The 27,670-nt window shown below is 34.8% G+C and overlaps 1 protein-coding gene across 1 annotated transcript in view; it reads left to right on the top strand.

Moving 5' to 3' along the window:
- The window catches only part of ADGRA1 (adhesion G protein-coupled receptor A1), a 266,278-nt gene that overhangs the window by 110,020 nt on the left and 128,588 nt on the right, over window positions 1–27,670 (top strand). The window contains exons 6-7 of the mRNA XM_027648135.1: window positions 374–537; window positions 15,896–16,109. Of these exons, the coding sequence (XP_027503936.1) occupies window positions 374–537; window positions 15,896–16,109 (378 nt within the window). The remainder of the gene's footprint in view (window positions 1–373; window positions 538–15,895; window positions 16,110–27,670) is intronic.

Here is a 27,670-nt window from a genome sequence, read left to right as displayed (position 1 = left end):
CTGAGATTTAAAAGTGTATCCTGAATGCTTCCATGGTCAAGTTTCTACTTAAAGGGGGTTTTATTAGGGGAAAGTGTGTTATAGTATGATTTTCTGCAGTAACACATACTCAGTTTTTTTCAGTAGTGTCAGTGATGCTGTTCTGTAAACAACCCAGAATTTTTGCATAATGTCGTGGAAGTAATTAACAGTGGGGCAGTGTATATTGGTTGTCTCAGAATATCTTTGTATTTATACAGCTATAGTTACACATCCATAGACGCATCTATTTAGATTAGTTCTCTTTGGAGTTAAATAATTCGAATCTAACAGAAGGAAGTATATTTATAAAAACTGCATGTGTACCAACTGTGATAATTCTTTGCCTTTCTAGACATTTCAACACTGATTCACTCATCTGTGACTGTAATCTAAAATGGATCTTGCAATGGGCCAGAAATGCTTCGGTTCGAATAGCGGAGGAAACGGTTTGTGCTTACCCCAGTGCTTTACATGGACTGTCACTTTATAACCTGAAGGAAAACCAGCTGATATGTGGTGAGTTGTACTCTCATTTGATGTTACAAACTGAAGTGAAACCCAGGGAAAATACTAAAAATCAGATATGATAAAAAAAAAAATCTGACTTGATTATAGGCACAAGAAATTCAGGTATGTGACACAGAGGATACAACTAAGATTGAAAGAGAATGGAAAACCCCCATAGTTCTTATTTCATATCTCAAGAACACTGCCAATATATTCAGTAATATATAATTATGACTTAAAATATTAACTTGTGATGCCAGCTCTACGTTGTATACTGCGTGAAACTGAGGATTCCTACAGGAATTTATAGAGTGTTTATTTCAAGTTGTATATCTGACAGTGTGAAATAAATGCCAGATTTCATTCTTCTATTTTTCTTTTATATAAACCTATAACTATACATTTTAGCACCATATTCTGGGGATGAATAGAATTTTTATGGTGAACTTCAGTTAGGTGAATTCTGTATTTGAAGATCTAGATGTGAAGCACTTTCTGGACATTTTCCACATAAGAAACATGATAGATATGGTGTGAGGAAGAAAGCAAAAAAATATGAATGAGTAAGGAAGACTCATTTCCAAGTGAATACTATCTAGCAGTGAGCAGACTAAACCAGAGATTTTTTAAAAGTATCACATGCTGTGGAGAAAAGATCATTGCCTAAGGGGATGCTGGTGGGTTTCATAATCAGAAGTCTAATTCACATGTACTTGATTAATCACAGAATCTTTGACTCTTTGACGTTCTTGAATGGCAGAAAATTGCTTAGATGGTGACTTTACTATTGTCTTTTGCAAACAAAAGGAGAATCACACATCCACAAGAAGAATGATGTGTGTTGCTAACAAATACATTCATAGCAGAAGGGAGATCAGAAGTTGACTGGAGTGATATATAAAACAACAAATACAGATGCTTACAAGTTGGGAGAGATGTGAAAGGATGTGAGTACTAGCTACAGATGGTCCATCAGCTGAATTGTTAAGGAAACACAGATCCATGTCTGGAGGCAAATAAGGAATGAGCTCTTGTGAGTGAAAGGCAGAGAAGTTTTGAGTAGCTTGGGTTACCGAACATTTGAAATTCTGAAATACTTCTCAAATATCAAACTCCCTTTTTGTAGAGAGCCAGCATGGGCATCTTCATAGAGATCCATTTCCCAGCAGAAAAAGTACTTCTTCTGAAAATGCTGGAAGGATCAGAAGAGTGATTAAGGACTGTTAATTGGTATTTCCAGGTTACAAATGAATATAAACCTGTGAATTTTACAGAGAAAATGAAAGCAATTTCTCAGAATTTTATACTTTAGTTCCCAATAGGACTCCTTATCACACCTGATACAGAATTTATAAAGCCCATCTAGTTCTCACTGCTATTTATATTGTCCACAGAACACTTGACAAGGTGGTAATGACTGACAGTAGTTTGACGCTGCTTCCAATTTCCACAGAGAGTTTTACAGTGGTTATATTTGCTGAGCCTTCCACCAACTCTGTAATGTCTGCCAGGTACTTCACAGTGCTCATAGTATCTGCTGAACAACTCACAGTGCCCAGAACATTTAGCAATTTTATTTTCCGTAACTTAATTTGAACTTAGGCATAACAGAAGGCTGTCTGGCACCAAAATAATATTGAGAATGATTTAAAAATATGTGTTGGAATATGCATAGAGCTGATCAAATTAAACATATCTTTAAGAAAATATAGAGTGATTTAAAAACTAAAACCTCCTGCATGTGAATATCTTCCATGCTGTCAGACATTTGTATTTATAGTCACTGATCTTCCTTCTACATGCTAAAAGACTTCATGAGGTGTTGCAGTCACAAGATGAGCAAAGAAAAGAAGAACGAAAGGGGAAAAATAAAAAATAGAAGGGAAATGGGCAAAGATATTTGCAGGTGAGTTAGGGAATGAACTAAAAAGTCGAAGTATGTGGATTCTGAATAGCTACAGGGAGCAGTTTGCCATCAGTTTTTTAGGTGTATTTTTTATTTTGATGGGATTAAAAAATCACCTTTTGAATTTCTTTCTAGCAAATCTTTCTCATGCATCTGATAACTCACGATAGCCAAAGTAGTGAGTTGCCTGTTGAAAACAGTTAAAAACCTCCTTTAGGGATTTTTATGAGTTAAGTAACTGCACAGTTACAGAATTCCCAAGGTTCTGCTTGCATATTTCTCTAACAGCTTTTAAGAATTATTTAGATCTTCTTTAACCAAATTATCCAACTGTCAGAAGTGTTTGGCTATAAAACAGTTTTTCACAATGTTTTCACTTTGTCTTCTGCCTTAATGATGAGGGACTGTGATGAATTCATGATGGTATGGACAGAGTATGTTTCCGAAAAATGATTGTGAAATTGGCTTCATACAGTGCCTTGTTACTCTTTCTCTGTGCGTCCAAATGAGACTCAATTTACAGTAGGAAAATTACACTTTCCTGAATACCAGTGATATAAATTCCACCTGGGGTCTGATAGGAGTCCATGATTTTCCCTGGCGCACATCAGCAGAGATGGATTCTCTAGGCCAAATTCTTCACTCAGAAAAGACCTGTTGTATGAGTTTTTGTCTTAAGGGCATTATGAAAGACTGCTCTTAAAGCTGGGATCTGATTATTTTTACTGATAAATGAGATATTAGAATTTAGTTTCTTGGCCTCAAAGCTGTATTGATGTTACTGAACTAACATCACTAAGAAGTAAAAGTTCAATTGTTCTTCAAATTACAGTTGACATAACTCTGATGGAGCATTTTTCTATTAAGAAATGTTGACTCATCAAAACAGGTGTTTGGAAAAGTGCAGACCTTCTTCTTTCCCCCAGTCAGATTTTATTTAAAATTTAGAAAGTAGTTGACATAGTATCAATAATGTTTAGATAAATTATTTGGCTAAAAATGATGTAGATATTTACTAAATAGTACAAAAATGTTGTAAAGGTCAAATTATAAAAATCATTGGATGATGCTTTAAGCCATGTTTATTTATTTATGTACTTATTTATTTATTTATACCACAGAGAAAATTATCTAATTCTTCTGGGACAGAATACTGTTTCTCCTGCAGATCTCCTATAAATTAAAATCTTGCTTTTTGCATGTACATATGCTCTACAGATGTTTATAAATAAGTAATTTAGACCATACTATTCCCTTCTTTTAATTAAAAAGGAAACTGCTTCAAAGGAAAATATAAAAGGATACTGAGAAATCTATTTTTTTTGCTTAGATTTTATTGCATTAATACATAATAAATTACATTTTTATTCCTTATCATTATGCATTTTTTCATGCAGTGAATAGATAAGTTCTGTTCTTTTTTTTGGTGTCAGTAACTTTTCAGGTTTGTGTAGTCTACTGTCCTAATCTTGGTCATGATATTGTTGCATGGGTCTATAAAGCAGACAGGTTCAAAGAACTAGAGGTAGTATCTTGTCAGTTCTCAGGAAATCTAAATGTAGAGAAACATCTAGATTTTTTTTCAAGTGATTTCACTCTACTCAACCAGATGGTTTGCTGTGATACATTTGCATCACCTCATCACAGCACTTTCAGACAAGCTGGTTCTGCTGCATGTCACCTTTCCTGTTGTTGTCCTTACCTTTCCTAGCTGTCTGCTATGAGGCAGTCTGGCAGAAAGCCTGATAAAGCAATCTTTTAACAGTCTTGAAAGGCTCTCAGGCCATGTTAGCAAAGCTTGTTCTGGCCCTTTGAGTCTGACCCTTTCATGAGATACTGGCTAAATGTAATCCCCAAAAACTATGTTTACCCTCTTTCTCTGTGTTGGTGTAAAGCTATGCACAAGTCTTTTCCTTGGAAGAAATGAATCAATTATTTCTATCTTTACTGTGCTTATGCACTGAATGTTTTTGCTTCCCACTTCCTTAGTAGCTGTTTTGTATTGAATGGGGAAACATCTCCTTCCATGTTGAACTGCTTCAGCATTCGACTGTATTACAAGAGTTAAAAGAAGTTTTAAGATACAGCATTATTTATTTATCTACACTGTGCACATCTCTGAAAAACCCATGCCATTGAAATAATAATAACCAACAAAGGCCGCAGACACAATCAGCAAAGCTAGTATTAGTACATGTTCTTCTTATACTATCCTCAGCAAAGAAACTTCCAATGTTAGATACATTCATTTAAGACACAGTCTTGGGGGAAAATATGGTGAAAATAGAACTTGCAAAGCACAGAGTAATGGCAAATTACAAAACAAAATATCTCAGGTTAGTAATTTTCCTTTCTTGTATTACCATGGCTGACCTAGCATCTGTTTTTAGGTAGTGTCTCTTCTACTGTAATGGGGGTAGGATTCCTCTCTAGTCTCAGGAACCTGTTTTTCAGAGGTGTAGAACCCACTGCTTCAGTACCCAGAACCTCAGTTTGAATTCTCTTGTTGCTCTGTGAGCTCCACGTTCATGAAAATCACCTGTAAAGTGTTTCACAGGACTTACAGGAGTTATTACAGTATATTATTTTGAAAGTATGTATTATGACAATATGTGTATTCTGTTCATGGGTAGTGCACCTGTTGGTTGTGATCAATGGAATTTTAGTGAGAAATGCTTTAGATTGGTTCATAATTTACTAATAGCTTTAATAGTCAATTAGGACTTTCACTAGGGATGGCAAGCAGTGAGCACTCAAAATACAGAACTAGATTTTTGTCTGTATAGGATCTGTATGGTTAGGTTTCTGGTATGCCTTAGGGAGCTCTCTACTGAGAGAAGTGTTAACACTGCAGTATAAGTATAAAAATCCATCCTGCTGAAAATAGAGATGAGAAAACAAGATTATTATCTTGTGCAAGTTGTGAGTGTCCAAGAATGTTTGAATTATGCAGTCTCTGAATTCTGTAAACTACCTTAAAGTTTTAATTCATGACTGAAATTAGCAAGCTCTAGCTCATTATTGAAATGTGGTTTTTTGAGTATGATAGATACTCAAAAAGTATCTATCTAGGAAGGCCACTTCAAAGGGAAGGATAAAAATCAAAGAGATAAATCTTTTTCTGACTTCTGTATTCTGCAATAAAATTCTTTAAATGTTTCATAGAAAATGTAAATAATTTATTGGGAGGGAGGAGATATAGTTGTTAGGGACTTGTTTGTACTTAACCAGCACCTTGTCTTTTGTAGTTTGCTTCATTTCACTGAGAATCAGAGTATCTGTTCCCCCAAAGAAATAGGGTCAGGTTAAAATGGCTTTTTACTCTGATGCTCTGTACCTGTTCACACTGAAACTTGTGCAAAGCAAAAAAAGAAGAAAACATTTATATTCTTTATGCACTCATTCTGGTTGTGTTCTTAGAGATTTCTTGTCCATTTTATGATTCGACTTCTTACATGTGAGAGTAGGAAGTACTTTCATTGTTACTTACCTACTTAAACTTTTTAATCTGCACTTCTCATGCTTAAGTATTAGCAGAACATTAAGGCATGTTTCTCTCAGGCCACATGCAGCTCCCTAGTCTATTTTCATAAGTAACTTTTTTTTTTTCTATCTTACCTAAAATACAGAAAAATTCAGAACATTCAAGCCATTTTAAATCAGTTAGAGTAATACCATTGGGAAAAAAGAGAACTTTTTTTTCCTATACTTCCTCTGTAAATTACTTTAATTTTTTGAAGCATCTTTCTTTTTCCTTGACATAGATTCTTAAAACAGTGTGGCTTGAAGTGCTTTCTCAGCAATGATGGAATAGTGTTGTTTTAGATATAGTATTTCTTGAAATGTCCTTATAGTTTTACCTGATATAGTTGCACATTGTTTTCCCTTCACTTGTAACAGAGTAAGTCAGTGTACACTGTCCAATAGTAAGAACTTTGAAAGAAATATGTACTTTTAAAATGCTAAGAAAAAAAATAGATAGGTATTGGGGAATTTTGTTTGAAAGGAGACTTTTACAACATTTAAATTTAAGCTGAAATCAGCTGAATGCATTCACTCTCTTACTGTGTCAGTTTTTAAGAATACTGTCAATTATTCTGTGTTAGGCATGTTGGCTGAGAAATGAGATCTGAATTTTTCGTGCCAAAAATTAAATACCTACATTGCTGTTTGAGTCTTAAAATGACAAATGTATGTAGACTGTTTTAAAAGTTTCCTTTCATATATAAAATATATTGCAATAACAAATACTGGCTCAAAGTTAAAAAGGAACATTTCTTCTTCATTTATTTCTGTATACTAAACATTGTTTTGTTTGGATCTCATTTGTTACTGACTTAAATTTAGGGATGGTCTTGAGATTATGGTTTCAACCGTTTCTTTCTTAATTTACAAATCGTTCTTACTGCATTAACACAATGTAAATATTGAACTGTGGGGGGTTTCCAGTATGTTGTAACTGACTAAACTCAAAATCTCAAGTACGAGGAATGATGGATTAGTTGTCTAGATTTAGATTCCAGTCCTGCAGTTTCTTGGCAGTTCACAGGTAGCTTGCTGCATTCATGCAGAGCGTCATTGTCTCCAAGAATATGCAGGATCAAGACTTCATCTCCAATTCTACAGGAAGTGCCTAATCATATGAATAGGTCTAATTATGTTGAAATAGGAATAGTCACATTAGTAACCTTTCACAGGATTAGGTTTTGCAGGATATGGATAGTGATACAATTAGCAATATTTAAATCCTCTTCCAATTATTTCTGGTTTACAATGTTGGCAGTTCATTATTTTCTTTAATAACAAAATTTATATAATAACAGAATGCCTATAAATTGAGTAATGTAACTATATTTTGGACCTTTCAAAGATAGATTCATTTTCTGCCAGAGCCAAGTGGCCATTTTGTATATCAAAGTTGGTTTCCATCCTATCATTTGGTAGTATAAAACAAACAATGCTTTAACCTTTTGGTTGCAATTTCTAGATTTCTCATTCTAGCATGATCAGTCTCAAATTGGGGGGGGGGGGGGGAGAATATGTTGCCCTACATTTAATATTAAACATTATTATCTAATTTCTTTAGTGGCAATTTAGAACACTGCTGCAGAGTTGGAGGCACAAAGGTAATAACAGTTAAATCTTGTGAAATAGTAGAAGTATTAAAATGGTCAGTTGAGGATAAATTTTACTACTACGTATTTTCTTGCATCTGTGCTCACACATGAAAATCCAGTTCAACAGAACATTTCACCCCTGAAATCTTGCTGATTTAGATGCTGGAAACGTACCCAAGTTGTTTTTCTTACCATAACTTACTCTTACACTACATTAGAGGTTTTTAATGTACAGTTTTATCTTATTTTCTGCATCATCTTTGACTACTTGTTCCAGAAAGTATGCAAATTAACTGAAGGAAAAATTTGCTAAGATGTAGTGAGAATAGCAGTGAAATGAAGCCTCTGACTGGCCATTCCCAAAAGCTTTGCTCATGAGCAAAGCAGTGGTAAGACAGACAGCCTTGACTGCAACCCTTGGAGTATCCCCTAAGATACATTCTTTATTCTTAATATCGTAATATGTACTTTAAAAGACTAGGGTTAAATTTTATACTGGTGATTTCTAGATAAAATTATATAAGCTTCTTTACCAACCCTGTGTTAATATCGTCCAGTTAAAAATATTTATTAGAGTTTGCTGTAATTAATCTGAATTGTTCTCATGGGAAAATTCTCTATAAAGCTTCTATCCCAACAACCTCTCTTTTAATTAAGTGGAGTATACCATAGTGATATTTCATATTTTTATAGCACCTTTCATCATACAGCACTTTCTTTAATGCTTGTATAAAAATGGCTGTTGAAAGCTGCAGTTTCTGACGCTGTCAACTGGGCTGAGAAGAGTTTGGAATGGAAGAATTTAATACTTCAGCAGAACTGTCACTTGTTAAGCATCTTTTATGATTTTCATGTTTCTTTTTTGTTTGGCATTCTGGCAACACAGATGAGTACTCACGCAGCCTGATGGACTCTGGGCAGTTAGGTGCAATCACTTCCACTCTTGGAACCTTACATGATCTGAGTGTGCAGTAATGATATGAAAATAAAAAGAAGGTATCTAAGTATATTTAGGGTTTGGAAAGATGAGTGCCACCACTGCACTTCTCAGTTAGATAACGCTAAACGATATATTTGATGTTACCTGTTGGACCTCTTGGACTGAGTCCAGAGGAGAGCCATGAAGATAATTAGGGAGATGGAACACCTTTCCTGTGAGGAAAGGCTGAAGGAGTTCAGGTCGTTCAGCTACAGATGAGACCTTAGTGCATCCTTTCAGTACCTGAAGAGGGTTTATAAGAAAACTGGGGACAGGCTTTTTAAGTAGGGCCCACAGCAATAGAACGAGGGGTAATGGTTTTAAATTAAAAGAGGGTCTATTTAGATTAGATATAAGGAAGAAGTTTTTTACAATGTGGGTGGTGAGACACTGCAACAGGCTACCTGGAGAGATATGGATTCCCTGTTCCTGGAAACATTCAAGGTCAGGTTGGATGGGGCTCTGAGAAGCCTGATCTAGTTGAATATGTCCCTGCTCATTGCAGTGGGGGGTTGGACAAGATGACCTTTAAAGGTCCCTTCCAACCCAAATCATTCTATGCTCCTATGATTTTGTAGAACTCGGTGCTTTACCTTGCTACTGCTCAGCCATTATTATTGACTGCAAGCTCTAATGAGTATGCAAAGCCATGAGCCTGCCAGCTTGCTTGCCATAAGGATAATTTGAGAATCAAAATTAGCTTTCTAACAATGGCTTCTGACTGTTGCCAGTGAGGGAATTTGTGTTGATGAATCTTTCAATGCCGTAGCTGCCAATGTGTCATGGTCTTCATGTTTCAGCATGTGACAAATAATCGAATGCTCCTAAAACAGACTTCTGGGACAATTTGAGAGTAAGAAGTTGAAAGGTTGCAGCAGTTTATTTGATAAGAAAGAAATCGGTGATGAAAAAACTATTTGCCCATTCTTTTAAATTCCTTGCCAGTGCAAGACAATGCAATCTTTTATTTGTTTAACTGGACCAAAACCTTGAATTCCATATTGTGGAAATCTTTCAAGTAACTGTTACCATTTTACAAATTAAAATATCATGATAGCTGACATTTGTATTAGATGCTATTAAGTGAAACGTACCACCTCTGTATTTCACTACCTGTACTTTCCTATCAAGTAAATCACTGCTATCAACAGTAAATAAGAAAGGGGTTTGCCACTGCTTCCTCAGTTAAAATGGTTGTAATTGACACAACATGCATCAGTCCCAGGAACCAGTGCAAAAATGATAATTTATTTTCACAGGGCCTTATGAATCTGGGGGAAACTCCTGTAGACAAAGACAGGTTGAATAACTTTGTCATCTACCTGCTGAGTGCTGGATGAAACCTGTATTACTTGAATTTGCTAAAAGTGATGAGATTTGAATTGTACTTTTCCCAGCTCAGACTTTCTTAGTTTCTATGTAGGTATATATTGTTTTAATTAAATAAATCAGATAAGTTATAGGATCCAAATGAGTCTCAGTGACTCATCCAAAGCTATAATTTTAGCTCATCTCAGCATATATGCACTGAATTTAATCTTCTGTTTTGTAGATATTGAGTATCTTTATGAGGTTAGCTAACGCAGGTAACTGAAGCACCAGTAGCAGTGGACTGTGACAGCCTGGGCTCATTGTACTTCTAATTTATGAGAAATCCTACATTTACTACTGCTTATCTCCTTTGATGGCTTTATAGAAGTTTGCAGGAGTAAAATGCAATACAGAATTTGCAACTTTGAATAAAACAGGATACGTGTCAGAAGTCTTGCTCTTTGATTAGTGGCTACCATTTCAGTGTAGCATTTAGCATTACAAAAGAAACATAACCCCATAGTTTCATTAGGAGATGCTGCAAAGAAAACCCAAAAAACCAAACCTACTTGATGTTCCTGTCTGAAAGGTATGTATGAAAATGAAAGGGACTGATAAAATGGTGTGCAATATGCCTTGCCCTGTCAGCATTGTGAAGCTCGTGGAAATAAGAAGCTGTTATACAAACAGAAGCTCCAGTTTTTCTGCAGTGACTAGAAAATGAATATGATACAAAGCTTTCTTGTCCCATGCCCAAAAGACTTATCTTATTTTGTTGTGTTTAATACATGTTGGCATCTGTATTTTCTTGATATTATGTTGAAATTGGAGCCAGGCATTGCTTTTATTAAAACTGAAGCTTGGCCCCAATTCTGTATTCATTCTTGACTTCCTTGGCATATGGTGCTGTCTGTGACCTTCTACACCAAACCTTTTGTTACTGCCAGCAAATTTTGCAATACAGGAATTGGCATTGGTGTACTGGCACCTCCCTTTCTTGGCAGAGCTGGCCTTCAGAGCAATCCAGATCACTCTCGTTTCTTCAGTTCCATTCAGTAAATATCAACAGATATAATTTGCAGTGTCAGCAATTCAGATTTTTAACTAATGTTTTTCAATTTGTTTTTCCTCATTTTCATTTGGCCTTTTTCTTGGACTGGTTCCTTTGCTTTGTCCTCACTTCCAGCTTTCCCCCACTGTGCTTTCCATGCACATTTCTTTCCTACTGAGACTGTATACAAATATTAGTGCTCTAACACACACTTTTGTCAGCAGGATGTACCGCACTCTGTGGGCACACTCAGTTCAAATAAAAAGCCCATTGGCAATACAATAAATCAAGTGATTAAAAAGAAACAAAATGCCAACACTCTCGCTGTAGCAAACAGAATTTTCTAACAGAAGTCAATAGTGTATCCTAAGACATGAGCAGTGTAATACTGAACTGATGTGTGGACAGCCTGGAGAAACCTGTGGATTTTCCTATTTCTGTTTGTGTGAAAACTTTTGATATCAAACAAAGCCAGTTAATGAGGACCAGAGAATGTATAGCAGAAAACCGTGTTTATGGTAAACTGAACAGCAAAATGTGCTAAGGTAGTAACTGGGTTTATGCACGCAGAGCTATAGAGTTGTGCTGCTGAGGTTACAGGTTGTGCAGCAGGAAATGCAGCAAAGGTTGCTGGAGGTAGGACATTGTTTCTCCAGTACCTTGTGCTGGTCATAAACACAACTTTCTGTGGTGTTTAGAGAATTTATTGCATGGGCCAGCTTTTGTGCTTACAGATTTGCTTTTGATCATTCACCCAGAAGACAGTAGTGTCATTACAAGTGCCAACAGTCTAAATAATATTGTACCTAAAAATGTAACTGAAATATGGGTAGAAATGCATTTTATATTATGATTTTTTACCAGCATTTTTGTTCCGTGTGTATCAAGTAACAGCAACATTTCCTGCATATTCTTCTCCTTTCCAACTTTTAAAACAAAAAAGAAGGACAAAATTGGATGCAAAATTAAAATACTTTTAAAATCTCAAGAACTGAACTGTACAGAAAAGACATGAAATATTTAATGTGTGTACATGCGTGTGAGACAAATTGTTTTGTAAATATGTTAAAGACGTGCGTTGGAACATTTCCTTAGAGCTTCAGTGCACCTTGATGTTTTTTATTTTAACTAATCATTGTTAAAATAATTTCTGTTTTCTTTTTCAACATCTTGGGGCTCTGCATGAATTAAAATATGCAGGGATATACTTTCTGTATAGGAAAGGACTCTGAAGTGATATTCTAATTCAGTGGTATTTGTGTAACCTGATTCCTCCTCTGTATATCCTCAGTATTCTAGTCTGGAGCTGATCTGAAATACAGGACTAGATTGCATAAAGGGTCTGGCCTTCAGTCAACAAAACCCTTTTCTGCTGAGAAGTGAAAGATAATGAAAAAGATGTAATTACTGTAATGATGGGTTAGACCTTTAGATTCATGCTGCAATCAGTGATTCCTGTGATGCTCTGCTGCAATCATGGTTTAGCGCTGACTGGAAAGACAAGACAGGTAAAGACTGTGAAACACTCCATCAGCTCTTGATCTAAATGTCTATAGGAGAGTCAAACCTCTCATTTGCAGATGGTGGTGCTGGCTCAAAACTTGAGGGCAGCAGATTGAGTTGTCTTGGAAGGAGCATCTTGGAATATTTTTCAAGTGCGTAAGAAAATAAAGAAAATCCCCATAAATTACTCCCTCTCCTCTCAACATACAATAGTAAACTTTTTAATCTTACGAGGCTGTTTTGTATGCCACGCACACAAGCACAAATATGAGCAAATATGACCTTATATATATTTAGTAATCAAATTGTAGTAATCCCAATTTAGTCATTAGTAATCACATAATCAAAGAAAAAATTTCTATTGTGTAGAGGTAGGCTTGCCAGAGCCGTTAAATTTCAACTGCTGTCAAATCAATGCCAAAATCATTCCAAATACTTGCAGAATTTCTTACTCCTTGCTTTAGTCTTGAAGTCAAGCTTGAAAATGCGTGTGCAGCATTAATAAATACTTTTATTTTTATTCTGAGTTTGAAAGATTGTTGGATTATGGACTTAAAATAAGTATTTCCATCTGATGCTGATGGAACTATACAGTCATTTCATAGCCATTCAGGATAAAGGGTGTTGGCCCTAATCCTGAGCCTCTTATTGATGTAATTAATCTTCATATCTGTGAAGTGTGTCACAGAAGTTAACTGGAACTTCTGCATGAGTAATAGTTGCAGAACCAGCCTTGGTCATTTAAATCATGATTATCCTTGGAAAACAATGTGAAGATTAGCTCTGGTATTAATTTTTTGTGTGGACATCACAGAGATTAAAAGGAGATGTTTTCCAGAAGTACTTAAGTGTATCTTCCATGGTCTACAAATGTCATAATCTATAGAAACTTTACTAGTTTTAATTTGAAAATGAGTTTTCAGCATTATCTGTCAGTTTGATCAACCCAACCATCTAGGTTCTCAATGCTGGTCAGGAGGATATCCTAGCATAATGGTAATCCAGAAGTATGTTTAATTAATTTTGCATCTTTATTTGTACTTAGAAAGATTTGTAAAGAGAAAGGAAGTGAGTACACTGTTGATATGACTGATCTCAGTCAAGGGATCATTTTTTTTACATGCTGCAGTAAAAAAAAGGTTTTAATTTACTTCTGATCATTAATTGACAAAATCTATACAGAACACTCCCACTTCATTTCTGGGTTTGGTGATCCTCAAAGCTAGCAACAGAAGGGGTAGTGGTAGAGCCTTAGAGACCCACGCTAAAGGCAGAGATAAATTCAGAGTGATGGTGTTACACTACATCCATGTGCCGGGCAAGTTATTTAGCTTGACTTACAGATATTGATACTCTAGTTCACACTTTACGACTTCATAGCCTCATGACACAATGTGTCACTTACTGCATGACCAAAACCATTTGATTAGGTACAACATCCCCAGTTAAAAATTACTGTATTCATGAAAAATATTTTGTTTCTGTGAGTAGTGTATATTGCTGTTGTACTTGTGAAAGTGTGCTTAATTTTTCTGTTTTAGTAATCATGCCATTAATTTATGGCTAAATTTGCACTCCATTTCTTTTCCTTAATTTCATAGTTGACTCTGTAGTGCAACACAAAAATTGCAACTTTTTGGAGAGAGAGATTCTGTCCATCTTCTAGTTAAAAGCCTTTAATATAAATGACCAAGACCCGTTATGGCTTACAATCTGGATAGGCATGGTATTTGTTATGGGCAATGGAAGATATTGAGGAGAAAGTTTAAGGAAGATAAAATGCTGAGCAGTGAAGTGGAAAAAAAAAAGTACTTGTCAGAAAAATAGATGTTTTGGATAGTTACTAGTGGTGCAAATGTGGAAGGGTGACCTTTCATCTGACAACCCTGTAGGATGGATTGATATTAATGATGAGAGGCCTTTAAATGAAAACAGAAGAGAAATAAGGAAGAAGAGCTGGCTTTAAAATTCTCTTTCCTCATCAAGATAGAATGATAACCAAGGTGCAAGACTGCAGGCATTTTGTCTAAGATGAGATTGCAGTAGCAAAGCTAAAAAGTGACCCAGGCTCAGTTAATTGTTTTGGTGTTGAAGGCTGAGGTTAAAAGGTTGTGTTGTAGGAACTGTTGTGCAGGATGTTCATGGTAATGTGTTCATCAGTCATGTTTGTAAGTCTTTAGTATTTTCATTACCCTTAGAATTTTGTGCAGTGATAACAAAGTAGCAGTGGTACCAATTTTTTTCTCCTGCCTAAGAAGACTATATCAGAAAAAAGAAAATAAGGTTTTCCTTTATTCCTTATTATCCCAAAGAAGATTATCATCTTTCTCTAGATGCAGAGCCTTTATTTTTGTTATTCTTTTCCTAAAATACCCTTTTTCAATTTTCTGTTATGAATTTAAAGAAGTAGCAGGAACCTCATCGTATATAGAAAATATTTTACAGAAGTTGTCTTAAGGTAGCTTTGGGGTCTAGAAATAAAAATGGAAGAAAATATATGCTATCTAGAGAATCAGTCTCTAGAGAGACTGTAGGATTGAAGAAATTAACTTTCAATCCCTGTCAGATCTCTGAAATTAGCAGACTTCCATCGGGGCCAAAAATGCATATACCTTCCAAATTTACAACACTATTTATTTTTCAGTTGTGTTTAGGCATTTGGGTTTGTGATTATGGCAGCTGTTTTTTGCAATATTCTGCTTAGAACATGCAATATTCTCATTATTGGGGCATTTTTTAGGGAAAGTCAGGAGAGATAAAATTAATTTTAAAAAAGATGGTAAAATGCATTCCACTTTTAAAAGGTAAAAAGAGCTATTTAGATAAATATTTAATGTTAAGGAAGTGTATAGAGAGTAAAGATGACTTGTGGAATAGACAGAAGGAACAGGGAAATGAAAAATCATAGGGACAGTTGAACTTTAGGGGAAAGTTTAACTTTTATTAGTCTTATTATTATCCAAATCTCAGGCATTGGGATTTATTTAGGCTCTCTAGACAGTAAGTTTCACTTTGGAGCAGAGTAGGCATTTCATTTACTGACATTAAAGGGGTCTTATAAATATTAACTGCACCTATATTAATAGCTGTATTTTTTCTTTAATTGGAAGACTGATTTTTTTTTTATTATTCTGTGTACTTGTATAGTAAAGTGACCTGCCTTGAGAAGGAGGCTGGGTTGGAGCATCTCAAAAGATCACTTCCAACCTCAACCATTCTGTGAACTGTTGGGTGAAACCCATTTTCTGTAAATATTCTAGTAATCCTGTAATTATCTGGACTCACACCAGTGAAAGAAATGTGATTTCTAGAACTGACAGCACAATGGGTAGTGGGTAGTTTTGGTCTTGTGGTCATATCTTTTATATTAGCATTTTAATGTGAATATCTAAGAAGCTACAATTGTATACAGTTATTTCACTTTACAATATTCATAAGAATTCATGGTGACTTTTTTTTTCCTATTTTTGAATATTTTTGTTTGTTTGTTTTCCCTGCAGCTGGGCCTCTGGAACTTCCTCTTTTTGAGCTGATCCCATCACAAAGACAAGTGGTTTTTCATGGAGACCGCCTGCCATTTCAGTGTACTGCAACATACGTTGACAATACCACCCAGGTACATTGGTACCATGCTGGTCGCCTGGTCGAAACAGATGAAGAGAGTGGCATATTTGTGGAGGACAGCATCATTCATGACTGCTGCTTAATTACACGGTAACATATACCCCTTGCAATAGTCAGACTTGTAGGCAAGGTGAGCAGATTCAACACTTGCAATAAGCCTCATAAAAACGTGCATCAGGAGTTGTTCTGTTTGAAGCAATTCAATTGCACACTTGAATCTGAGCGTACGGAGGTAGAGATTTTTCGTGGCTATGATTGGCTGTGGTTCCAAATTGTACATTTTGTGTCTAAGTATTCAGATTTGAGTGACTCACAGCCAAACTGCTGCTTCCTGACACCATCTGGAAGTTTGAATTGTGATCTACCTGTGAAGAGCTACCAATTTAAAAGGCTTGGATTAGTTTTTGTAGGTTCCAATATACTAGATCCTATAGTCTTTAGTTAGGTAATCTCATATTTGTTTCTTATTAAATATTTCTCAATTTTCTGTGGCTTTTACCATCTGTGTGCCTTCATGTGCTTGAGAGACACAGAGATCTACAGACACATTTGCTGATGTGAAAAGTGCAAAAAGAATGAAGTAGAATAGGCTTCTATAAAAGAAGTAAAAACTAATATTTGGCAATGACCGTATCGTTCCAGTTTTGCTTCAGTTTTGCCTTTAAAATCTTATTTATTAAATTATTATAAATTTCAGTGTTTATTTTTGGTTTTCATCATAGAGTCTTGGCTTGTCACTAAAAGCTTCTAAATTGTTGCACACATCCTTTTGTCCTCTGCCAATTTCCATCAGTGATCAAAAAAGAGAGTCTGATTCTGTGTCCATGTTCTGCCTTTTACTTTGTAGAAGATGGAGTGAAAATAGCTATGCTAATTAGCTCTGGATAATCATTAACATCTTTTCACTCAACCAGTTTCTATTAATATAATTGACCTGAAATGCTTCTTGAACTATCAAATAAAAGTTATGGAGTCAAATGAATTCCTCTCCACTGGGGTCTTTTGGCTATATTAATTTTGTCTATTCACTGATTATTTGACTCCTTTTGGAGTCCTATAATCTAGAGGCACAGATCTGACCTATTCTCACAGCTACTGGCTTTCTTCTAATATCAGTGTGTATGGCTTTAGCCATAATGAAAAGGACTATTAGACCAATTAGTATAGTAATGCCAAGTGCATGAGCTACTATATAATTGCCAAGTCACTTAAATTAAACATGTTCTTCCTATTGCCATTATATCAAAATTAAAAGACATGCTGTTAATCACCTCATTATATTTTTCTACTGAATTATATTTTGCACTATATAAGCAATTTGTAGAGCGTAGTAATAAACTGGAATAAATTGTCCAGAATTGTTTTCAAAATAGTTTTTCCTTTTTAAAAAGCTAGTTTGGAAGTAGCTTGACTGAATTTTACCTTACATTACTAATTTTTTTACCAGACTGTAAAATAAAAATCATTGTCTACCACAGCAATATTTTAATAAGAATGCTTGATCTCCTACCTATCTTGTTTACTGTGCCATTTAGTAGGTGACCTTGATGCTTATGGTGCAGTATGCACTTGGAATGTGAAATATGCACATTTAGAAAGAATGTTTTCTAAATATATCATCACATGTTACAGACTGGAAAAATACTTCTACTTGTCCAAGTCAAATATTTTTTGAAAATCAAAATCTTCAAACAACTATTTAAAAGCGTGCAACATTTTAATTTCTCATTTATTTGCACTGTACGTTTCACTTCAAAAGATAAAAGGGCATCAACGCTGCACTTATTGTAGAGCACAGTCCTTATCCAGTCAAAAATGCTAATATCCAAGGAGTTGTGCCTCTGCCTTGATAAAGGCACTGATCAAAATTAACTTATTTAAGGGCATGAGAGACACATACTTTTGAAACTACTCTTAAAAACCGTACTATTTTAAAGTAATTATTTTTTTTCATATAAAGACATGTATTGTCTCTGCATGTTAAAAATGAGAAAACATTGGCCAAGTTGTAACTGTAAAAACTCTCTTCATAATTTCTTAATTTTAATCCCATCTTTATGACCTAATTTATATAATTATTATTATAATAATTAAAATAATGTGTAATAGCATGCTTATTACATGTTACAATAGTATGTATTAGTATACTTGTTACATGCTATTACACACTAATTTGCGGCAGTTCTTAAGGCAAAATCGTAGTTGTCTAAGGCACTGTGAAAAATCAGACAGGCTGTGCCTCCTTTAGGTTATCAAATGTTAAATATAGGATTTGGACTAAAAAAAAGGTAACTTAAAATCAATTCTTACAGTGTCATATTTTCCCTTTGTTTACCTAGTCTTTACAGCAAATGTCCACTGTCTGTGGCTTTCTGTAATTGCGCTAAAGGACAGGCTTTGGGCTCTGCTACTTAGCAATTTAAAGATTTCTGAAGCTGATTTTGAACAAAGAAGTGTAGTCATGTTCCAAAAGCTGCTTATTCAAACATTTTTAGGTGGTTATTTTATTGGGGAGTTCCAGATACTTCTGGACATGGATTTACAACACAAATATCATACTAAACCCTTTTGTTTTATTAACTGGCACAGGAGAAGGATAAAATATCCAAATGTGTATTTTTTGTCTCCTATGATAAAGCAGAATAAGCTAAAATAAATGTTTTTGTTACAATAATTAAACTAAAGTTTTGAACTGTATTCCATTCTGTGACATTTTTCTTGGCAAAGAGTATTCCCTTATAGGAAATCTTGCGAAGGTGTTTTTAATTCTGCTGCTAGCTTGAATTTACCATTTCTTGCCAATGATAATAATATTTGATTTTGCTGGTGTTTAATTTTCTGTCATTATGCCTGTGTATAAATGTCATAGTCATACATGAAAATATACATATGATGTGGAACTAATTTCCTATAATTTGTGAATGGATCTAGCTGAAATTGTTACTAGTGCTTCCATGAAGGCAGCCTAATTTCTTTAGCCTCGAATACTAGATTATCAGTTTGATCACAACAAGCAGCAATTCCAGCTTAGCATATTCTGTGATTCTATGATATCACTGGAGCCACAAAGAAGGAAGGTCATGTAAGATTCCCGGCAACACAGCACCTTTCCCAGCTTCCACACTGTTCCCTTGCAGTGCTTGGAGAAGCTAGCAGGACAGTTATTGAATATTAAACAAAAACAGGAAAATATTTTAGTTTTATGAACGAAGCAACTCTGCAGTGGTAGAGAGACTTTAATTTTCAGGAAGTTTCTTATTTACCACATACACTATAATGACAGTTTTGAAGTCTTTTTAGTTCTATTCTGTAAATACTTGTGTAGAGTGTTTAACAGTGCTTATGCCCCTGCCAGCTGTAATAGCTGCTCTGGGACCATTACACTTCACAAGTGCTCCTTGTGAAAGCATTAAACTATGCAGAAAGTTAAGAACCCATAAAAAGGAGTGCTACAACTGGAAAAACTAACATGCTCTCAACTAAACTTAGAATAGCAGGTGCTAGTATGAAAAGTTGTTTTCAGATGTTATTTTTGTTATGTATATAGATTTGCCACTGGAAATACAGACTATTAGGAGTGAATCTTGATCCCCCCAAAATCGTGTTTTTCTATTAGTCTGTCCTATTTCAGTCTTCTGAAAGAGGTATATGATTATTTGAAAATCCCAAAAATGTGGAAAAGAAAGGAAGAATTGCAAATCATCATCCACTTGTAATAGAGAAGAATTTAGAAAAAAAAGTAAAAAAGAAATTAACTGTTGTTGGTTAAAAATTTTAATCATAATTTGCATTATCTAAAGGGGAAGTTGAGTCCAATTAATAATTTTTAACTATTTGAAATTATCACTGTAGCTATTAGTAAAGAATTTGGAATTTGGTTGAGACAGTTTCACTAAAAGAATAAGGATTGTTTAAGATATGATTAGAGAAAGGAAATTGATTTCAGCAGTAGACAGGTGGTATTGCAGCAAGTTTTAGATCCAGGCATACATTCCTTATAAGAAAGAACAAAAGGCTTCCAGAACTTATGGGAGAAAGGAAGAAATTCTAGGCATATTTTTTGTGGAAAGCATCCAAATGATTCCTGAACTTTCTTAACAGCTTGTGGCAGGGATACATCTGGAAAAGACATGAAGCAAGCAGTAGTGATTTGGACTGGTATTAGGTTAAGAACAGTCTGAAAATCTAATCTAATAAGTATGTTGGTAGGTTGGATACACAATTATCAGTTCAGGTACATACCAGATCATGGCAGAATACTGGAGATTCACTTTGCACAAGATTAACAAAAATAAATGTTCAAACAGATCCAAATAACCGATCAAATAATTGATTCAGAAAGGCAGATATTTTATAATCACTTTGTACTCTGCTGTTGTGAGTATTTGGAGGTGAGCAGCTTAGGGTCATGCTGAGAAGCCCAGGGAAATAAGCAGAAACTGGTTAGTGCTGGTATTTTTGGTTCATCTAATTGGCTCTGTTTGACCCTTAGTTGTTGAGCAGTTAGGAAAGAAATGAAGCAAAATAATGATTTAAATTGTAAATCAATATTTCTGTATTATTTTGACACCACTTTAGACCCTGTAGTCAATGGTCTACAGCTTACTTCAGGCACTGGAGCAGATAAAGTCTAGTGACAAATGCATCTTCACCAGCAACGTTCTCATATATCAGACAGGAAGATAATATTTTAAATTATCGCCAAATATTATGAAATACTCAGGCTAGCAGCTTCATTATGTGAGATTAAGAGTACCTTCATATGAATTAATTTGGAAGAATAATTAAATTTAGGCCTTTTCTCTAAAAATATTTCAATTACTTGAATAAAACTCAATGACAGTTTTACTACTAATCAGTTCAGAGAATAATTTAAAATATAACCTGTGGAAAAGTGTCCTAATGTGATGAAAAGCAAAAGCAGCAGCCACGATATCCTCTATCATGAAAGTAATAGACCACTATTTAAGAATTGTGCTGTGTCATGAAAACTGTAGGCCTAATTTGGGTAGCTGCTTATTGAAACTTGATTGAAAAATAGATATTTTCAAAGGAAATCAGTATTTTTGGCTGATAGAACTAAAATACCCTAGAAAATTAGTAAGTCAGAACTGTAAAAACATTTTAATGGAGTCCTTGAAGTACTTTAAAAGAATATCCTCTCTTTGGTGTTGAGACCAGATTAAGAAAATGCCTTGCATTACATTTTAACCTCTCACTTCCATCTCTGCATATATCCTGCAGCTATGTATGGGTCCATCCAGCCACACCACTGAAATGTTCAGTAGTAAGAACAAAAATTTGCATTTTATACCCTACAAGGGAGAATCAGAAGCTTTTGCTTTCACTTTTTAGAGCCAGAATGATTTTAATGTGGTCTTTCAAACAGCTGCAGCTATACAGCTGAGGAGATGTTACACTGCAGCAGCAATTTAGAGTGAATATCTCGGGACTGGCTTTTTTTAAACTACTTTTCCTGTCAACATCAATGTTAGGTATATTTAGATATATTCTCTCAGTCCAGGTAGTAATTTGTAAACCTGTGCATCAACTGTTATTATCAGAGCATTTATTACTTATGTCCAGCATCTGATGCACTCCTTCTACTAGGTAAATCACCCTAAATATTGCTAAAACAAACTATTTCTTCAAAGCAAAACATGTTAGAAATATTAAAACAGTAACTGACTTACTTTTGTTTTTCACATATTTCAATCTGTTCAAGATGGAGAACATATTGTAGACCATATTCCTTAGGAAGCTTTTTTACTTCATTATTCATGCTGGAATTCCATGAAAATAGATCTCAGCCCCTCCCCTTTTTTGTCCCTGCAGGATAAAAAAAGCTCCTATATTTAATTGTTTATAGTATTGTGATTGAATGGCTCCTGGCCATCACAAAATATAATTTACACTGTTGGAGATACACTATAGACTGAGAAAGAATAGAGATTGTTCCAGAAGTTCTTATGTAGGAAACTGCTATGTCTTACCTTCTTTTTAGATCTTTCCAAATTACTTGCAAGTCACCAAATAAAACAGGTTGGTATTCTAACCCTAATATACCAACCAGCCCATAAAGTATTCATTAGATAATTAATTTCTCCATTTGTAGTATCCTCACTGAGTAGAGAGAGTGGAAATTCTGTCAAAGTAGTATGCATTTGATAAATAATTTGAAATTGTAAAATTAATGTAGTAGGTTTTTGGTTTGTTTTCTTTTGTGTGTTGTTTGGGGGTTTTGCAAGGATTGTTTTGGGTTTTTTGCTGGTCCCAGTGGCACGTAATCAAATAATCAAGAATTGTCATAAGCAGATTAACACTTCTGAATCATCTGGGAAATATTTTACTTTAAAAGCTTTTTATGCAATTTTGGCTATTGGTCTGATTGTCATAGTGTTATTTTTGTCTAAGAATCTCTGATAGATAGTGTACAGATCACAGGAGTTATGCTAATGAAATAAAGCTTCCTCTGGATATAACATTGCAGCATACAGACTATTTAAGGGCAGATGAAAGGCATACAGCAGGTGTAGCACCATTTCCCCAGAAGGCTGCAGTTGTACACGTCCTGCAGCCAAGCAGTTTGCCCGTGGAACAAAATTAATAACAATAAACACATCTGAGCATCCCTAAACTTTTCACCAGCTGACAGAGAAGCTCAGTGATACACAAAGTACTTAAATAAGCCGTGGCCCAGGTGTACTCTCTTCAAATAGCTTTATATCACTGTGCTACCACAGACCTGCCAGCTGTCTGAAGATTTCTCCAGCAAGAGAAAGATTTGAGCGCTCTAGAGCTGTTGATACCTTTTTTTTCCTCTCCCCACCTTATGTTCTCAGCTGGCTAGACTGGCATGTATTGACTCTAGGACTGTGGGAGTATGAAGATAAATGCAAACATCTTTATGCACACTCTTCAATGCAGCACAGTAGCTGATAGTCTCTCTCTACCTGGCAAGCTCAGTGAGTGAGAAGATCATACAACAAACCATACCTGTTGTGGTATGCTGTAGAGCTGTCTAGTTTTCTGATGTAGTTTCTGAATATGATTTGGTAGAGTCACTCTAATATTATTAGTATTTTTTCTCCGTTTTATGAAACAAATTAATGGCCTATATGTAGGTCACAGGTTCTTTGATATCCACCTATAGAAAACACATTTTAGTGTTGACTTTTGGGCAGCAAATGAGTATTAGCCTGTGAGAGTATTTTTAAACATTTGCATTTCCCTGTCAATATATTGTTCCTAAAAGTAGGTCCATTCCAACTCATCATGGTTCTAGTATGTAAACAAATAAAATGATAGATAAATTATAGGAAAACTGTGTTATAGCACATTGTGTTTCTTGGGTACCTACAGATGGTAGTGAATAGTAAGTTATGCCTTGCTTTTATATTCGATCAGAAGAAACAAAATCATGTGCATTGAATTGCCAATGTGTATGAAAAATTGATTTCACTTGAAAATATTTTCTAGGCATCTAGCATAAAACAAGTACCACCTTTCATCTTCCTTTTCTCTTGCCGTTGCCTGGACACAAGTTTACTTTAAAGGCCATCAGCCTTCCAAAGCTGTTTCTTTCATGAGTAAATAACTAATTTTGTCAGAGAGATCAGACTAGCAGTTTGAGTTCAGACAAGTGCCTTGATTTACAGATTCTCCCTTCATTTTCCATGTTTTAACCTTATATCCCCTGTGAAAGGCTGTATTCCAAGCAGCAGTGTACTCTGGAGACCAACACTCATTTTTTAAATTGTGTGTTAGTATTAATAATTTAAGGTGGTATGGGTTTGATGCATGGTTTGCAGACCTTCTGCCTGAACTGTAGAAGCACATTAGCTATTTATCTTTTTTGAAGAAGAATATAAGGAAACCTAAATTTTATCTCTATTTAAGTAATTAATTTTCATTTTCCTGCAAGTCTTCCCAAGTCTTAGAGAAACTTAAGTCAGACTTCGAAATGTTTCTTGTGGAAAGCCAATCAAAATATGGTGTTAAAGTCTCCTCTTTAGTCATTACGCTGTTTCCTGGCATGCAAATGACTGCTGGGGCATGCAGTAAATGTTGCTGTGGTATTACTTCAGGACATGGTTGAGGAACTCTGCATAATGAGACCTACTTCTGATTGTCTAATTAGTTATGCATAGCTGTAGCAATGCAAAACTATGCCTCAAATAGAAATCTATTGTCATAGGTTACTTGATTACATGAGTTTGGCTTCTGCTTGTATTATGGTTCCTCTCTTTGTAACGACAAATGCCATGGGCTTCTATTGAATATTATAACCATTTCTTCATGAAAGAGCATCAGCTGTACATTTTAATTAATTTTTCAATATGTCAGTCATCACATTTAAAAAAGGAATCCTACCATGCATGAAATTTCCCAGTACAAAAGAGAATCATGTCTATTCTCTTTCTTCCTTTCAATATTTTTACTGAGAAGGTCACTATAATTTCAAATGAGAACTTGAGAAAAGCCTGTTAGTCATCCTTTTCTCATCAGGCAGCAATCTTCATATTCAGTTTGCCTTTACACCATCTCATGAATGTCTGACTTCATTTTATCATCATAGAGTATCATAGAATTGTTAAAGTTTGAAAAAACCTCTAGGATCATTGAATCCAAGTGTTAACCTTACACCACAGTGTTCATCACTAAACCAAATCCCCAAATACCCCATGCACATGCCATTTGAACGTTTCCTGGAACGTTTCCTGGTTCCACCACTTTCCTGGACAGCCAGTTCCAATGCCTGACCGCCCTTTGTGAAGAAATTTTGCCTGATATCTAATCGAAACCTCCCCTCTGGTGCAACTTGAGGCCATTTCCTCTCATTCTTAATTCTTCATGAAGAATTTGACCTCTGAAGGTCAAAAATTTCCACAGAAAGTAGCAACTATCACACCATGGAAGAGTGGGATGTGATTGCTGATGTAGAGGGGGTAGGAACTCTTGTTCACTTATACTCCATCCTTAGGAAAGCTGCATAGTAGAGTCAAGATTGTTTCATTTGTGGCTTAATGTTTATTATCTTCTGTGACATAGGATAAACAAGAAAAGATTACAGCAAAGAGCTGTCCTCTCTTAATTCTGTTGTTATCTTGTCAATCTCCTAAACCAGAAAGTCCTGCCGTGTTCTCAGCTTACAGGAGAGTTCTTGCCTTTTACTAAGACTTTGACATTGCCAAAAGAGATCTTTGCCAGTTCCAAGACTTAAAATATGTGACTGACTACTAGAACACTTTATGAAGAGTTTTAAAATTCTATACCCAAGAAAGGATACCCTTTTCTCCTGCTCTGCCAGGACTGTGAAGTCAAAGTCTTCAAAGATTGTAAGTGGAGAAAATGTTAGTTTTTTTTTAAATTCAGTTCCCCAAATTCTCCAGAGGTATAAGATCAATTTATCATTTGTCATATCCAGATGGTAAGTAAATGAAGAGTTTCACCACTGGGCTCGCTACCCAAAATATTCCAAGAGGAATATAAATGAATGCATCATTTACAGTGGCCAGATGGTAATTCAGAAGACAGTTTCATGATCTATTCATTGTACAGCTTCTTCTATATTGCATAAACCCATTCTGGCTTATTTCTTATAACCATCTAAAGAAAGGGCAATAGAAGATTAAAAGTTGAATGTGAGGAGTTAGTCATCATTTTAGATAATTTGAACCAGTGTTCAAGTATTGCATTTCTATCAGAAGCAACACTGATGTATCACTAAATATTTGTCTGTGAAACTGGGAAACTTCATCTAATGACAGGAGATCTGTTAGGCAGTAGATAAGTTCACATCAGAACACATTTCAGTAATTTAAATAAATGGAAAATGTACCCTTTGTATTTATATATCTTTGTATTGATTACTTGTAACATTTATAATATGCTCAAGTATTGTATTTACCTAATAATCACCATGGTTCTCAATTTTATCAAATTCGTGTTGTTAACAATGATTATAGATATTTTATAGAAAATATATAAAAATATCAACATATGTATCATACATTCAGTTGGGAAGTCTCTGAGTTTTGATGCTACAAGTGAATATTTGTATTGTTTCAGTGAAAAAATGTTATGTATAATTGTCTTTGTAAGCTTTAGGAATTTAATCTTTCTTAACTGTCTGTAAAGATGATGTGAGGTTGTGACATGTGAAATATAAGATTTAAGTAAAACATTGTTATAAACTACCTAATTTTACTTAAGTATTTCAACCTGAATGTGAAAAGATATATTAAGAATTAACAAAGAGGCTGCTGTTACTGGGCTATTCATCTGAGGCGTCTTAAGAGAAAAGTTACTTCTTTTGACATTAAAATATTGAGCTACTCTGTCAGAGAATAGTAATGATTTTTCTGTATTTTTAGCAATAAAAACGTGTTAGAATTCATTGTAAAAATGAAATAGGGGATTTCAAAGTACTTGGAGCTCAAAGCCATCATATAGGAACAGTATGAGATTTTTAAAGTTACTATTTAACAATAAATTTCACTGAACATCTGGAGAACTATGCAAAAATTCTGAAGCAATTGAACTTAAATCAGAGACTATTTACCATAGTTTACTTGTTTTCTGGGAAGACAGATAATGATCCTGTAGTAAGTACTTGAAAAAGTAACCTTTCCTTGTATGTATTTTTCAAAGAGAAAATTGCATATGCAGCTGTCTAATCACTGCCTACCTTGATTGTTGTCTACTTTCATGTGTATCAGAAGTGGTCTATACACTTGGAGATTAGATTCAGTCCTTTCTTCTAGCCAAGTTAATAAAAGTGCATGTAAAATATACAAAGGTCTACAGTGAAAAATGATAACAATTTCAGAGAAGTTTAAAAGAGCAAAAAGTTAGAAAAAAAAATATTATGTGTATATCTTTCGAAATGTCAGGCTCTACACAAAGTGCCAAAGGTCACAAGTAGAATTTTTAAGATTTTATTTTAAATACAGATTTGAAATAAATTTATTAACTTTTAATTCTGTCCTTCAGTTTTTATAATGTACCTTCTCCCTCTTTCTGACTCTACTGCATTTCTTCCCACATAATTTCTAATTATCTAAACCACAAGACATATTCAAAGGCATATCTAAACCACAAGGCATTTTTTCCTCTCCCAACTACTTTCAAAAGCTATACTTTCTTTAAAACTGTAGTAAAATTTATTTCCACCCAATGGCAGATTTAAGATATAATGTGTTACCTTCTTAAAATGTAGTAGTTAATATTATTTTTTGTCTATGCTATCTATAGAGTTAGAGTAATTGGATAAAATTGTAGTCCTGATGAAGTCAATTGAAAAACTAAACTTTGTTGATTTCGTTAAGGCCTGTGATACATCCATTAGATGATGGAAAACTTCTTGGCAGATTAAAAACACATAGAAAATACTTACCAGAACAGTTCTAGACAATTTTAAAAGTGAAATTATTTCCTTCTTCTATTATTATATATAGAATGTTTAGCTTAGGCTTTTAAATATTGGTGTGGTGCAGTGATGCACAATATTTGTATTGGCCAAGTCCAAGGTCCTGCATGCAGGTCGCAGCAACCTCAAGCACGAATACAGGCTGGGTGGAAAATGGATTGACTGCAATCCTGCAGAGAAGGACTTGGGGGTGTTGGTTGATGCGAAGCACAATGTGACC

The sequence above is a fragment of the Corapipo altera genome, unplaced genomic scaffold (assembly GCF_003945725.1).
Source record: "Corapipo altera isolate COAL_440 unplaced genomic scaffold, ASM394572v1 56, whole genome shotgun sequence".
NCBI classification, from domain to species: Eukaryota; Metazoa; Chordata; class Aves; order Passeriformes; family Pipridae; genus Corapipo; species Corapipo altera.
This window is presented reverse-complemented; position numbering and strand designations above follow the sequence as displayed.